Below are 15450 nucleotides of genomic sequence, written 5' to 3'. Positions count from 1 at the left end.
TGGCAATTTTGCTGTCTTCCAATTATTTGGAAGTTTAATTCTGTAAGAAATGTAGTTGTTAACTTGATACGGTTTTGCAGGATCACCTCCCCAGTGCTTCATATAAATATTTGTGTCACAGTGATGTTATTTTCTTGTCCATATATCCTTATATATATACATATATATATATATGGAGATTATATAAGTATATATATTTGTCACAGCATTGTTCTGGTCACTTCAGCAGTATTGCTTGTGCTCTTTAATCCCCACATGCTCACACAACCGCTTCTTTCCAAGATGTCATTGCCCACTGCACAGGTCCAGCCAGCACTCCTTCTTCTCAGGTCCACGTTTTACCTTTGTCTTGTGTTCAGATACTTCTTGTTTGGATGACTCGAGCCGAGTGAGTGCCCCAGCTCACTCTGCGTGACTGTCATATCATAGCCTCCTTCTCCTTCACATCCTCTTCATTTTCCACTCGTTGACTTTGCATTGTTTTTGTAATTGCTTTCAGGTGCTCAACAAAAAAACCCTGCCTTGGTCCTACACAGGGTGAATCAAAAATCTAGCAGTTCATTTCAGGGCTGCTCTCATTGTTAATCAGGTAGGTCTTAATCCACGGCTGTGTGATGCAATAGGGTTTGGTTTGATGTTGGTGAGGCTTTCTGAGATAACACCCAGCTACCGTTATAATCTGTATAGGCCAGAGTGTCCATAGCTGCCTTTCATCAGCCAACCTTGTAAACTGAGAAAGCGAAAGACATGTTAAATAATGCAGGTTTGTTCTTATAAGACACCCGTGTCAGAAATTAAATGTATGCCACTGAATCTCACATCTAGCTGCCCCACAGTTTCGCCTAGGATGGAAATCAACCAGCCAGTCCATAGATGTCAACCAGTGACATCCTACCTGTCCTCTTCAATTAGCACATCACCATCTTGCTTTAAATTTTCAGTAGTTCTCCTGGTATCTAAGAAGGTACTGAAAAACCATTCCCTTCTCAGCCAGTTCTTTTGAGACACTTGGGATGCACAAGATGTACTCGGCCCCTGCAACAGGAGCTGGTACCATTTTCCGAAAGCAGAGAAAAAGCATTTTACTGAATGTTATTTACAGCATGTTCAAAACATATTTACAATACGTATTTACAATACGTTCAAAAGTAATGTAATAATTGTCCTTGAACATATGGTGGTAGACTCATGGCTAGAAAATACATCCTGCACTGACCATGAGCTGTACTTACAAGGTCCAGCTGTCCTTCCCTAAGTATCTGGGAAGCCTCAGCACGTCACACACGCTCCTGGGAGGTGGTGGGACTACGGTGGCCTCGTTTCGGGGTGGCTGGGTACGATGCTGTGCATGGGGAGCTGCAGGGCTGTGTAAGCTCCCCGCCTTATCACCCAGCAGTGTGCTGAAGGAAGGCCGGGGCTCAGCACCCTCTGCCTGCCCGCTGTGTCTGCTTCTTGCCTTTGTTTGGAAGCTCAACAGCAACTTTGTGCTTTGAAAGCATGAGTCCATTTGAGAGGTTTCCAAAGCGCTCGGCAGCTTTTCCAACCTGCTCAGACTCGGCGTCTCCTTGTATGACAGCCTTTTGAAATGCCCACAAATATGTTTTCTCACCCCCTATTCATGTATTAAAAGCTCATCTCAGCGATGAAATGCTTGCCCGGGTCTGGCTTAATGAACAACTGTCAGATGTTTAGCACCAGCAGACTTCACTCAAAGGCACGGGCATCTGAGGTTTCCCCTCAGACATTTCCAGCTCAGCCTGACAGGGAGTACCGGGCAGGGGAAGGAAGAGGCTGTTCCTGTCAATGGGATTCCAGCTGGTTTGGATATAAAATCTTTCCAGGAGACCCGAAATGCCTCATTCACCAGTCAGATGTCACATGCTGAATGAAACCAGCTCACTGGTTGACACAGACGGCCCCGCTGAGGTACGTGATAATGGTTCCCCTTGTCTGCTCCCCACGCCAGCAGCCAAGCGGCCCTGCCAGGCTCTGAGGTGGAAGAACAGCGCTAGGCCCTCTGCCGTAGCCGGGAGAGCACCCTGGCATCACGTCCTGGCAAGGACCATCATTTTTACGTCGCTTTTGGGTAAACTTCAATGACTCATCTCATATTCAAGCTCATCTATGGTCGGCATTTTTTTTTCTTTCTTCTAATGTGCTGATCTGCCAAGCTGCGAGTGGTTTGCTGAACAATGTGCAGCGCTCGGGGAACAGATGGGCGCTTTTCTTCCTCCCGGTGGCGTGCAAAAGTGAAATTTTATCATTCAAACTTCAGTCTGTGAAATTTCATCTGAAATGGTTGTTTTAACAGCTACTTTGCAACCTGACAGCTCCATTGCATTTCCTTCCACATTGGATGTGACTTTACAACAAACCCAGTGTCCAGCAGCTAGCAGTCTGTGTTGCAGCTGTACCTTGCACAAGCTCATCTCAAATTGCCCTCCTGCACAAACAAGTACTTAGAAAAGCTCCTGCCTCTAGATCTTTACAGCTTCAGCAAGGAAAGGGGGTTGCCAAGCTTATCAGCAGAGCAGGTGATGGGTTCCCATGTCCTTCGCTCACTGTAGAGTTCAGCACGGGCTAGGAACTGCACTTAAACCAACAAAACCTCTGGGGGAAAGAAGGGTTTGCTTTTCCACGTGCCATTTCATTAACGGCTGACCAGAGGATGAGCAGCAGGAAAAGGAAGGTTTCTTGGCTGCTTCTCCACTCGTTCAGAGACTGCCTTTCTAGAGGGTTGCCTGGTACAATTTCTTTCACTGAAGCTTTGTTTGCTACCGTGAGGAAACAAACAGCACAGCACCCACGTGCACACTGCTCACCTACACAAAACACCAAGGGTAACAGCTAAAATCAGAGGTTGGCTAGGATGTCATGACTGCTCAGATAGTCAGATCTGGGGTTACTGCAGTGATTTTGTTCCACACGCTCAGCCCAAGATGCTCTGAAAGCCCTTACTGCCACCTCAGAAAGGAGAAAGGGCTCGCTCCTCAGTTGCCTGAAGGACTTGCTACCCTGTAGGTAACAAAAAATGGATTTAACAGCTTGAGTGTTCCTACACGGAGCTGGTGCAGCTCAGCTCCTCAAAGCTGTTGACGACTGGCTCAATGCTTGCCCAGAGCAAGAGCAGCTCATGGACGTGGTAGGGCTTTCACAAGCTTCAAAGGTGTGTTTGCTTTAGCAAACTACTCATAAGGGCTAATTAAGCGACAGCAGCTGCTCTTCTCAGCTCTGTCTGGGGGCTGTGCAGGGGGAAGGTCCTAGGGAGGGGCTCCAAGGAGCTCCCAAAGCCCCATATCGCCTCCAGGATGCTGCCCTGTGGATGCACCTCTTGCCCATTTCACACCTCATGCCCCCAGCCCTGTCCCCTGGGCTCCACAGTTGTCACTGGGGATCTGGCCAGGGGAAATTTCTGTGAAATCAGTTGTGGGTGGAAGGATATGTGTGTCGTAAATGACTTCATGGATTCATAGGGGGTTGATCTTTCCAATTATGAAATAAAGCTTGCTAAATTCTGGGGTTTGAAACCGGCTGCTAATATTCTAAAGTCAAAAAAACAATAACCATACAGGATTTAGTGAGTCACAAGGCAGGTTATGATAAGCAGCTTTGTTTGTCAGGTCCCAGCTGCTACACTGATAAATCACAGGGGAATTTCTCACTGGCTGTCCCAGGGGTGAATGCAGCAAACACAGAGTTTCGTATCAGACTTTATGGGCTGGATCCTTCAGCACGCTGAGTTCCCTCTGACTCACGTGAACACGAACCAAGGCCAAACTGAGCTGCTGAATCACAGATTTTATGGGGCGAGGGCTCCCCGTGGACACCAGGCAGGTGGGGACACCACCCCAGCTCAGGATTTCAGACACGCAGCCCTTGGCACAGAGGGGCAGGAGGGATGAAGGTGTGTGGGAACAGGGCTTCCCTGGGTCCGGTCCTCTGCCTGCTACAGGAGTTAGAGGCTTTTGGCTGCTCCTGGGGGCATATAAGCACATTCAGTGATACATCCATTTAACCAGGGCAAGAACTGGGGTCTTACCTGCTTTCTGGCACAGAAAACATGAGTGTTTTGGGGGGAGACCACCCTGAAACACATCACAGGGGCAGCCATGCTTTCGGCTGCGTGAAGCTCTGTATTGAAATTAATTCGTCCGTGCTTCTGCTGACACCTTCTGATTACGTTGCTATCCCAGTGAAATAAAGGGTGTGCTGCAATCAATTTCCCGCCCCCTACTCCACTGCAGATATGAGACAAAAGATATATTGCTAATTAAAATGTTCTTATCTGCTGGAAAGCAGTTTGTAGGATTTATTTGAATAAAACTGATGATGCAGCCCACTCAGATCACTGGGAAATGACCTCCTTATTATGAAGTCCCAGAATAACTTAGCAAAGCAATCTTGATTTCCTGAAATCTGTCAAAGGAAGAACTTTGCAGTTAGTTACAGCTTATAATATGGACACTCCTGAAATGTCCTCTGCTTAATGAACAGCTGATATTGGCTAACCTCGTAGAAATAAGAGAGAATTAGTACCAGCTGCAAAAAGCATTCACTGGATAGTGAAACTGGCAGTTGGTATTATGCCTGCTATAAATATTTTTAATTAAAAATTGTTTTCTGTCTCTTCAATTGGTATAATAGCGATGATGCTTACTGAGAGTTACTGAAGATGTAATAGGATTCCCCTTCGTGTATAGCAGAGCTATTTATTCTGCTGTAATTTTGCTATAGTGGAAATTTGCATAATAATGCCTGGATTCTAGTACAAGAGAAAAATAGACCGAGGGAGCATTTTATCTGTGCTTTGCAGAATAAAACACACCGGCACTGTTGTGAATTCCTGACAAAACTGCAGTGCTCCAAGCCTGGCTGCTCAGGTACAAGGTTAAAACGATTTCAACAAGCTTCTGGGGGCAAATTCAGGGAGGAGGAGGACTGAAGGTGCTTCTGCTGCCCTGACGTGGGGAGCAGCAGCCCCAGCCCTGTGCCCTCAGTGCCAGGTCCCCTGTAGCACTCTCCCACAGGCTGGCGCTGGTGACAGGGACACCTAGGGGAGCCCGGAGCCCTTAGCCCAGCTCTGCCTTGGCATTAGGTGTGACCTGAACAGGGTGGGTGGTGAGACACAGGGGAAACCTCTGTTAACAGCCCCTGCTGCGCCTTTGGGAATGTGTGATTGCTCCCTGCACTATGTGGGAGACCTAAAGCAGACAAGTGATCATTTTCCAATCCCCGCTTGACTCTCTTCCCCTCTGAGGCTTTGGACGAGTACTCTGATTTAGGCATTTCCTTCCACCACCCTCCTCACCCCTGCCTTCCTCCTGCCTGCCTCCTGACACATCCATCCCGACCACGCTCAGCTGCAGGCTCAGGCCCTGGCACAGTTTCTGTGGTGTGTTGTTTGCTTTCCGACAACACCCAGGGGCTAAAGTCAAGAAAAAAGCCCCATCCTGTCCATCACTGTGTGATGCATGATCAGACATGTCCCCTGCGCCAGAGACCTTTTGATCTAAACCTGCTGCTTTGACTTTATAATGACGCTGAATTCCTTCCCCATTTGGCTCTCATCCCTTTCTTGGTGACAGCAATTTTATTGCAGCAAGGCTTTCCACAGACAAATCTGTCGACTTTTTTTTATCTGCCAGTTCTTCCTTCTTGTCCTGGGTTCTTCCTTCTGCACCAAATTGTCTTTGCTGTGGTTTTCCAGCTAACCCTTTCAGATGCTCTTACAGTGTGCAGTCCTCTCATCTTCCACCTCCTTGTTCCTCTTCGGGGTTCAGCATGTTGTTCTTATTTCTGCGCCCTCTCTTTTAAAGGGAAGCCCTCGCTTTCATAAACTCAGCTAGCTCTTAGCTGAGCTGAATTTATGATGTCCACTGTCCTCTTTCCCTTATCTCTTTGTGTCTAACTTTGCAAGTGCTAGCTACATCTGAAACCTTTGCTGTGGAGTCAGTGATATTCCTCTCCATTTCTTGCAAAATCTTCCTCTTGTCTTCCCAGCCTCAAAATATAAATGGATATCTGAGTGTGTGAGTGCTTGCTTTTTTCTTGGCTTCAACCCCACCAGCAGTGAAGGTGAGTTGTTATTTGTTCACCGTGTCCTTGTGCTAAGGTGCGGATTTGCTCTCTGGTGAAAAGATAGCTCAGAAGAATGGGAATTAGCATATGATCCCGAGATGATACACTAAGTCTCCTTCTCTCTTCTGAAAGTCGTGTTTTCCTCTGCCACTTACAGCCTGCCAGCTGTGATGACCTCTACCTTCCCAGGCATTTCCCCAGCTCTCCACAGAGCTGGCAGCAGCACGGTGACAGCATGGTTTGCAGTGGGCACTGTCACTTTTATCTGTCAGCACCTCTGCAGATTGCTGCATTCAGCAGCAAAGACGAGAATTCAACAAAACCATAAAAGTGACTTACACCCCTGCCCAGTGAGAGAAAGCGAGGAGGGGGGAGAGAGGAAAGAGAACTGAGGAGCACAGCCACGCCAGCCTGGGGGTGCAGAGGTCATGGCAGCAGGATAAGGAGTGAATCAAAGGGACTTTTCTGGAGGTGGCTGGGCAGGGGGGAGTCTGTTTGACTATTTTCGTTCTGCCAGTCTACCTCTGAGCATTGGGTCAATTGAAGACATAATTTTATTCAAATAATGAAAGACCTTGATATTAACACAAAGAGGACAACAAATTTGTGACCTTTTTTTTCAGCATCTAGTCCAGTTAGTATGTTTTGGTAGCTGGTTTGAACAATGTTTTGATCAGTTGGGATGTTTTGTATGGATAAGCTGATGATTTAAGAGCCGGTCACACCCAGTGTAGCTCTTACTTTGCCCATGTGGCTGTTTCCTGCCCTGCTGTAAACTAAAAGAATTAAGAACACCCTAAGCCAAGATAAATTTGAAATACAATTCTCCAGTTATTTGAATCAAAAGGCAGTATTGATTATTTAATTACGCAGAAACACGATCCAGATGCTGAGCATTTACTACAGATTAATGACCATCCCAGAGCAGTTAATGGCCCTTCTTGCTGCCATCAACACAAGCTGCTTATTAATCCCTGGAAAATGGCTTGCATAACAATCATAACCTGCTGTTAAAAGTTTATAAATAGATAAAAGTGTCACATGGATTTACGAGTGCTGAGGCTGAATGGGATCTGTGTGGCGTTTCTAGTGAATGAATGCCATGTGCATGAGCTCATCTGATTGCTTGAATTATCACAAAATCCCAAGTTGCTCTTTTGGATTTGAAAATGGCATGTAAGAAAGTGCCAAGTGGCTGGAGTCCTATCTACTGACAGGGAAATAATTACTTTGCTGCATAATAAAGAGGCACCTTCAGCCTAACGGCAGCGCTCTGCCCTTTTTATCATACAGCCTGAAGTGCATTTAAGGGAGGCTGTGCGGCTGTGCTGTTTCATTCGTTTGCTTTGCTTTTATCAGGGAAACCATGTGTGCACATATACACACATACAGAGCTGGCGCGGGTGCCTCCAGAGCCCAGCAACCGTTCAGCAGGCGTAGGGGTCTTGCTTAGCTGGGACCTCTGAAGTCAAAAGAGCCCTTCAGAGCCTTTTACACCCAGGTCTCTCCAACACTCGTGGGGAACGTGGTACACGCTCCGTGCTGCCAGTGAAAGCTGCTCTCAGGAAACGTGCTGTCCCACCACAGCACGGCGCGGCACAGCCGGAGCTCCCTGCCGCAGCCCCGGTCCCCGGGCAGCTGTCTCCACCTCCTCACCCCGCCAGACACACTGTTGCTGGTTATTGCATCTGAGCGGTGACTAATAAAAATGCTATAAATATGTTGTCATCTGGAGCCCGAGCAGGCAGCCTGGAGCAGCGGAGGGGTCTGTGGGAGCATCCCATCTGTGCCAGGAATTAGGGAAGTGGCTTCCCCATATCCGACCAGACCACAGGCCCCGAGGTACGAGGCAAGCTGAGAAATCACTGTCTCCTTCAGAGAATCAGACAGGAGGGGACCTGAGGGACCTTCCTGAGTCACAGCTTCCAAGTCTGTTAGTGCAACTGCCTGCATTTCCTATTATTTTTAGCAGACCTGTCTCAACTGGGCAAAGCCACGCTTCAGCGCAGCGCAGCACCACGTCCGCCCTTTGTGTGGGAGAAGCTGGGTCCCACCAGGTGCCCGTCCCTTGTCCCCTTCTGTGGCAGAGCTAAGGGAAAGTTTCCTCTCACAATGGGCAAGCCTTCAAAAGGCTGGATTTTATTCCCAGTACTGTGACATCCTTTCATCCTCCTGTTGTGCCTGGGCTGAGCAAGCAGTATTATTGTTTTATATTTCCAGCCGGCGAGCAACAGGGATGCTCTGTTCCCATTTCCTTGGAGACAGACGTACCCGCAGCGGGCGTGCTGCCCAAGAGGCCTGCGAGCTGGGGGAAAATAAGGTGTGTTTCACCAGAGACGCTCAAAATTGCACTCATTCCTGTTCGTAGACAGTCAGAGCAATGCGGCCAAGATCCCACAGCCTTGGCGGTGCTGCCTCCTCCCCGCACCTCAGCGTTGGGCTCCCCATTGCCTCAAGGCCTTAATTTGCCTCTGTGTTCCCCCTGCCCATGGCTCGCCACCTTCCTGCCCTTCAGTGGTCTTCCCGGCTCAGGAAGCCAATGCCCACGGCCAGCACGGCCCTTGCACAGCCCACGCCTGCCATTTTTTGGGTGGGCTGCATCTCACGCCCGGGGGGCGTCAGGTTGGGACGTGGTTCAGTGGGAGATACTGGGGGCGGTGGGACCGGGTGAACTGGGAGGTCTCTTCCAACCTAGTGGTTCTGTGACACAGGGACATGAGCCGAACTAATTAGCCTCCTCCGCTCCTCCACCACACCGCATGGGGCCGGAGCTGGCTTTGGGCAGCGCCCAGTGCCACCTAGCGGGGACATAAAAAAAAAAAAGGATTTCGGGGGCGGGCAGGGGACTACAGCTCCCGGCACGCAGCGCGGCCCCGGTTCCGTCGCGGGGCGGAAGGTGGCGGCGGGCAGGCCGGCATGGCGGCTCCCGCGGCGGCCGAGCCGAGGCCGCGGCGCCCCAGCAAGAAGAAGGCGGCCGAAGGTGGGCGAGGAGCGGGGGGCGGAGGTGGAGGCGGCACGGGCGGGCCGCTGCCGCCTCTGCTGCTGCTGCTGCTGCTCCCCGCACGTTCTCCTGTGGCGTCCCCTCCGCGAGGCCTGGCGCAGCTGGGGAGCTTTTAATATTTATTTTTGCCCAGGCGGGTTAAATCGGTAACGCCGTGAGGCCAGGAGCGGTGCGCAGCACGGTGCTGAACAGCGGCTGTGTCCCTGAGCTCGGTTATTTAAATCGTGTAGTTAAACGCGGACGGGGTGTAACAAACATCGGTGAAAGAGGAGAAACAAAAGCATCCTTTTTTTTTTTTCTTTCATTGATCTATAGCAGTTGATGAATCCGAGCTCCTCACCGTGCCAGATGGATGGAAGGAGCCGGCTTTTACGAGGGAAGATAACCCCAGAGGGCTGCTGGAGGAGAGCAGTTTTGCAACGTTGTTCCCCAAGTATAGAGAGGCCTACCTGAAGGAGTGCTGGCCGCTGGTCCAGAAAGCCTTGAATGAGCATGTACGAACACTTACGACTTGTGGTACCATGTTTTGTTATTTGGGAGATGGAGGTGTCAGTTATGCTGATCAAAATAGCCCTCCTTGCATTTCTGATATTGTGTATACTTCTGTACACTTGCACTCAGAACTTACGGTGTCATTTTTGCATTGGAATTTAAATTTATGGAGGTCCCTGTAGCCAGATGTGTAATTCTGTACAGATGTCAGTGAAGCCTGCTGCAGCAGCGACTGTATCATCATCCATAAACTGACAACTTTGTTGCACCTGAATTGAATGAGCTGAGGGAGGTGGTGTTCCAGGCCTCATGTTGCACAACATTTGTCAGTCTATTTTTCTTTCTATCTTTTTTTTTTTTTTTTTGGTGAAATTTCTTAAGGTGAGAGTCAGCCTAAGAGTTTTGGAAAAGTGTCTAGTGTCATGTTTCTTAATTTCATACTATCATGAGATTTTCATTTAGACATCAATTCACTGTTTTTTTTTGTCTTTTTTCTTTGTTGTTATTTTCTTCCAAATATTGCAGTATGTGAATGCAACACTGGATCTAATTGAAGGAAGCATGACTGTCACTACTACCAAGAAGACTTTTGATCCGTATGCAATCATCAGGGCTCGAGATTTAATAAAACTTCTAGCCAGAAGTGTTCCTTTTGAACAGGTCTGTATTAAATCCTGGAAGTTTATATCAAAACATATCGTAATACTTACAAAATGGTACAAAAATGTAGGATTTTCAGGTGGCATCAAGGAAAATAGAATATATTTTAAAGTAAAGATATCTGCCAGTAAAGACAGAAAAATAAACTGAAGTATTCTCTTGATACCTGTGAATAATACCTTTGTATTCTGATGTTACTACCTGCTGCTTGTATCTTCAGGCAGTTCGCATCCTTCAGGATGATGTTGCGTGTGACATCATTAAAATAGGATCTCTGGTGAGAAACAGAGAAAGTTTTATAAAAAGAAGAGGACGACTTCTTGGGCCAAAAGGATCTACTCTGAAGGTATTTCTGATAGACGTAGTAACCGTAAAAATCTGAGACCCAAATTTGTGTCAGATCTTCAGCTTACACTGACTCCATTCCACTTGTTGTTGTAGGCCCTGGAGCTGTTAACCAACTGTTACATTATGGTGCAAGGCAACACTGTTTCAGCACTTGGACCTTTTAATGGGCTGAAAGAGGTAAGGGGAGGCCCAAGTGCAGTTTGTATAGCATACATCTGTGCCCAGCTCTGGGGTGGACTACAGGCAGCATTTGGCAACCTCAAGAGTTAGCCCCCTGACTTGTCAGCTATGCATTAGTAAGGTACGTTTATGTGAGTGCCCGTAGTCTCAGCTCCTGAATTTTGTTGCTCTCTGAGACCTTTCTGTCTTGGAAATAAAGAAGTATTTATAAAATGTTTTTTTTTTTTTGTTTTAAAGCAATGTTTAGCAAAGGTAATTACTAAAAAAAGGTATTTTTAGTAATTATGTAGGGAAAGCACTCTTGTCAAAAGCAAGAAACACCCTAGTATCCATGGTAGCAAGAAAGTAGTGCTTGGAATTCATACTGGAGTGCCCTGGAAACCTGACAATACAGCTGATGATACTCGTGAAGTGCTGTGCCTTCCAGTTGCGTGTGTGTGTGTTAGCTTTTTCAATCCAACTGCTTTTGTTTTCTTTCATTTGTGGGGGGAGGGAGAGGAATTTCTCTGATTCTTTTTGAAGAAACAGTGTACCTGGTATTCTAAATGATCGGACTGTGAAATACCTACTGAGTCTTCCATTCTTTTTTTTTTTTTTTTTTTTTTTTTAATTAAATACAGGTTAGAAAAGTTGTGCTGGATACGATGAAAAACATACATCCCATATATAACATTAAGGTTAGTATGGTCCAATGTGCACCCTTGTTTACAAGGAAGTACTATGTGTTTCTTATAGAGCTGTAAGCTAATAATTACATGTCTATGTATGGTAATCTGTTTTTGAGAATGTATATGGTATGATTCTTTAAAAAAAATCTGACTCGGATATAATCCGTTTTACCAGGCTATATTGTTATATCAGTAACAATATCTGATAAAACATTAGAAGTGTTTATAACTTTCTTCCCTTTGATTGTTTGCTTGATATCTGCTCACTTAAACTGTCCCCATCTTGAGACATATTTATCTTTACATTTTTTCTGGTCATAATTAAATCCCTCAGCCCTTAATGCAGGGAGAGATGGAAGGTTTAGATGTAGCATATTCAAAGCAAGGAAGTTTAGTAAAACCTGTAGTTTGAAGCTTTTGGGTGCTACTGTAATTCTATTGTTTGAATAACTTCTTTGTGATATTCTAAAACTACTAAAGACTTTGATGATCAAACGGGAATTATCAAAAGATCCTGAACTGAGGTCACAAAATTGGGAAAGATTTTTGCCAAAGTTCAAGCGGAAGAACTTGAAAAAACGCAAGGAGCCAAAGAAGAAAAATATTAAGAAGGAGTACACACCGTTTCCACCTCCACAGCCAGAAAGCCAGGTCAGCTGAAACTTTACTTGATTATACAGGAGTAAAGCATGATTTGAAATACTGTTCTTGCTAAGAGGTTGGCAGGCCGTTTCAGTCAAGTTCTGATTATCTGGTAGTATATCTCTAGCTTATAATACATAATTTTCTAACACTTGTCAGTACTTTGCTTGTGCAGATTGATAAGGAATTGGCAAGCGGCGAATACTTCTTGAAAGAAAGCCAGAAGAAACGAAAGCGAATGGAAGAGATAAAGGTAAAGTTGTTACAATCCACTATTCAGTTAAAGCCAGAAATCAAACGCTTTGATTTTTTGTCCCTTTTGCCCTGCTCTGCACTGACACTTGACTCTTTTTTCATTAACTTTAGGCAAAGCAAGCAGAAGCAGTCAAGAAAAGACAAGAAGAAAGAAATAAAGCTTTTATCCCACCAAAGGAAAAGCCAGTTGTGAAAGCAAAGAAAGGTAACTTTCCTATTCTAAAACCTTCTACTGTTAATTCCTAGCCTAAGTAATTATGCAGAGTTACAGCCACAGGAAATGAGAAAGGTCGTGCTGGAAAAAAAAAAAAAACAAAAAACACAACCCAGCAGTTAAATCCATGGGTAGCGTTGCTAGAGACAGTACAAAGATTATTCAGCCTGTAACTGTACCTACAAAAAAACAGTTCTCTATAGAGCATTTTCCAGGTGGAAATACTGGGTATAGCCATCTCAATTGATTCTTTCGACTGTATCAATATTTGGCTTTCAGACTTCTAGAGAAGCTGCCGTAACTTTTGCACTCAAATGCTTGCTATTTTTTAAGAAAAAGAAACCCATAAGTAATAAGTATCTGAAAACCTATGCCACGAGTAAGTATTGGTATAAGATAGGATAAATTGCATTATCAAAAATTAAAGGTGCAACACAGGCAGAGTGAGAACTTGTCTGAGATTGTTTTTTACACACTAGAGAAAAAAGTCTTCAGTTTCCTGGATTCATTGATTGTAGCATGTATTTATTCGCTGTATTAGATACACTATGTACATACAGTATTTTTTTGTGATGGCAGTAAATTTTCAATAATGCTGTGACTGACTGCACTGTATCTCACATACTGTGCTCTTCCAGCTGATGTGCGTTTTGAACTGAAATCCTTCAGTCTTCCAAGAATAAATGACAGCAGTAATTTGTACATAGAGAAGAACTGAGATTCAAAAAGGACACGTGATACCCACTACTTGGTTTAGGAATTAACTATGTGAGACAGGAGAATTAGACCCAAACTCATGACTGCTGCCCAAAAAAGAAAGTGCTGTGACCTAGATGAACAGAGACTAGTTTATTCATGTTGCTCACTAATAAGATTCTTAACTAAGTACTCAGACACTGTCTGTAGAAGTGTCTTAGGAAGTTTTTCATAAGGGGGTCAGACCAAAAGACTTTGTCATATCCCCACCAACCAACACTTCCGCATCCTGTTTCTGACAGTGGTGGTTAATGGATGGCCAGGGGAGGAGTATAAGGATGGTACAGTTACGTGCAGAAAGATAAAATGCCACGAATAATTATGCAGCCAAGAACTGAGTAATCAAAAACAACTTTTTATGCGAGACTAACCAAGCCATAGACATATGTCCAAGAGAGCATGTCCATATTAATTTTGGTGGAGTACAGCTGCGCTCTGATGAGTGAGCGATAATAATTTGTATGTATGCAGTGTATGGTATCTGTGTTCAAATGCAGTTGTACAGGATTTTTTATATGACTGTTTTCCTTTGAATTCCACTGAAGGAGGTTTGTGTACAATGCTAGTTTCAACAAAAATTACTACAATAGTTTATAAAGTCATTAATGAGTATAAAATGAGTCCTAACCAATGCTATGGGATGCAGTTTACTGTGGATACATATAAAGTCATTTCACAGACTGTTAAAAGTTAGAAAAGTAAAATTCATGTCTGTTATCCTTGTGTTTTTTTACTCTACAGCCTCCACTGAGAAAAAAATTGATATTGAAGCCATCAAGGAAAAAGTAAAGAATGCAAAGAAGAAGAAATTAGGAGCACTTCCTATGGAAGAAGTCAAGTTAAAAATGGCAGCAGATGAAAAGAAAAAAAAGAAAAAGAAGTAATTTACAACTTGATGCTCACTTTCTCCTACATAATGAACAGTTTCACACTTGGAAGATCCGAGACTTGGAGTAAACCATTTCTTACTGTTAGTATAGTGTGGACAAGAAAATACAAGATAGAGAGATCATTCTCTTTTCATAAGCACATTTTAACTAATGGCTAATGCAGCTGTGCAAAATTGTCAGGGTTGGTGTAAAAAATTTTCTCTGCTGTATTGTTTGAGGAAGTAAGACGGTATTTGGGTAATATCCATCTGCCTAAAGCGAATGTTTCATAATAGAAACATTTAGGAGTATGATGCAGAATGTTAAACATTGAGAGAACTCAGCAGGAGTTTAAGGTAATACTTCTATGAAAGACTACCAGATAAGATTAGGAAAATGACAAAATTTATTACAAGATTATGCTTTTGTTTCTGAAAAAGCTATCTTTTTAATGTCTTGTCTTGGTGTTAATAAACTATTGTTCTTAAATCCTTTTGTTCTTAAGTCATTTAATTGTTCATCTATGGCAAAGTCTAGGTCTTGTTTTCTGGGAAGCAAGCTCACAGCTTCATATGAAGATTAGGCAATCCTAAACATAGTTGAATGCTATTGATAATTTGCTATTTACTAGTATTATCCTGAAGAATGTGATATAAAGCAAATATGCTGTGGAGAAAGCATAGAGTGTTACCTTTCTTTAAATATATTATTTCTTACAAGAAAGTGAGGAAATTTAGTTCCTTTTTTTTGTTTTTTTGTTTAGCTCCTACACTTCCTTCAAAAAAGGGAAGAGGTTTTTTGTTACCTAGAACTGCAAAGCATGATGAAATAAAGTTAACCAGAAGAGCAGATGGTCCTTAGTTGATACATCTGAGATTAAAGAAGCAAATGCAGCCGTCAGTGGTAGTGCCAGACCACTTTCATGCCTGTGAAATCAGTCAGCACGTATGGTGGAGATGATTACGCCAGAACATTGCAGCTCACTGCCTTTAGGTTAGTGACCTTTTATTTGAAAGTAGGAAGTGAGAACACAGGGATTTCCTTTGCTGCATGAATAAATAAGAAGTTAGAATATATGCTAGGAAGTCAGTGTGTGTGTGCACTGAGAATGATCTAGGACTCTTCAGGGTAGGGGACGTTAGCCTTAGTGAATGCCATCTCAACTGCTCTCTTACTCCCCTTAAAGGAAAAGAGGGAGGAAATGCATCAGAAAAGACTCAGAGGTTGAGATAAGGACAGGGACATAACTCAACAATTACTGTCATGGGCAAAACAGAATCAGCAGTT

The 15450-nt window shown here is 44.5% G+C and overlaps 1 protein-coding gene and 1 long non-coding RNA gene across 3 annotated transcripts; both read left to right on the top strand.

The window, feature by feature from the left end:
• Window positions 1-553: 553 nt before the first annotated feature.
• On the top strand, window positions 554-3139 carry LOC118177250. Its single transcript, XR_004755720.1, has 2 exons — window positions 554-589; window positions 2312-3139. It is a non-coding gene; the product is annotated as an uncharacterized LOC118177250 (long non-coding RNA).
• Window positions 3140-8899: 5760 nt separating this feature from the next.
• Window positions 8900-14652, top strand: KRR1 (KRR1 small subunit processome component homolog). Of its 2 annotated transcripts, none has more exons than XM_035344772.1 (10): window positions 8900-9058; window positions 9395-9573; window positions 10097-10231; window positions 10452-10577; window positions 10673-10756; window positions 11380-11436; window positions 11908-12078; window positions 12245-12322; window positions 12436-12529; window positions 14036-14652. In XM_035344772.1, exons 1-10 carry the CDS (start codon window positions 8995-8997, stop codon window positions 14176-14178), a joined length of 1131 nt encoding a protein of 376 aa, XP_035200663.1. In that variant the 5' UTR covers window positions 8900-8994; the 3' UTR covers window positions 14179-14652. The 2 variants fall into 2 exon arrangements, with proteins under 2 accessions (XP_035200663.1, XP_035200672.1); XM_035344781.1 differs by having other exon boundaries at window positions 8909-9058; window positions 9398-9573.
• Window positions 14653-15450: the final 798 nt, after the last annotated feature.

Source organism: Oxyura jamaicensis, chromosome 1, assembly GCF_011077185.1.
Source record: "Oxyura jamaicensis isolate SHBP4307 breed ruddy duck chromosome 1, BPBGC_Ojam_1.0, whole genome shotgun sequence".
NCBI classification, from domain to species: domain Eukaryota; kingdom Metazoa; phylum Chordata; class Aves; order Anseriformes; family Anatidae; genus Oxyura; species Oxyura jamaicensis.
Note: the sequence above shows the minus strand (reverse complement) of the source record. Positions and strands in the feature narration are given on the sequence as shown.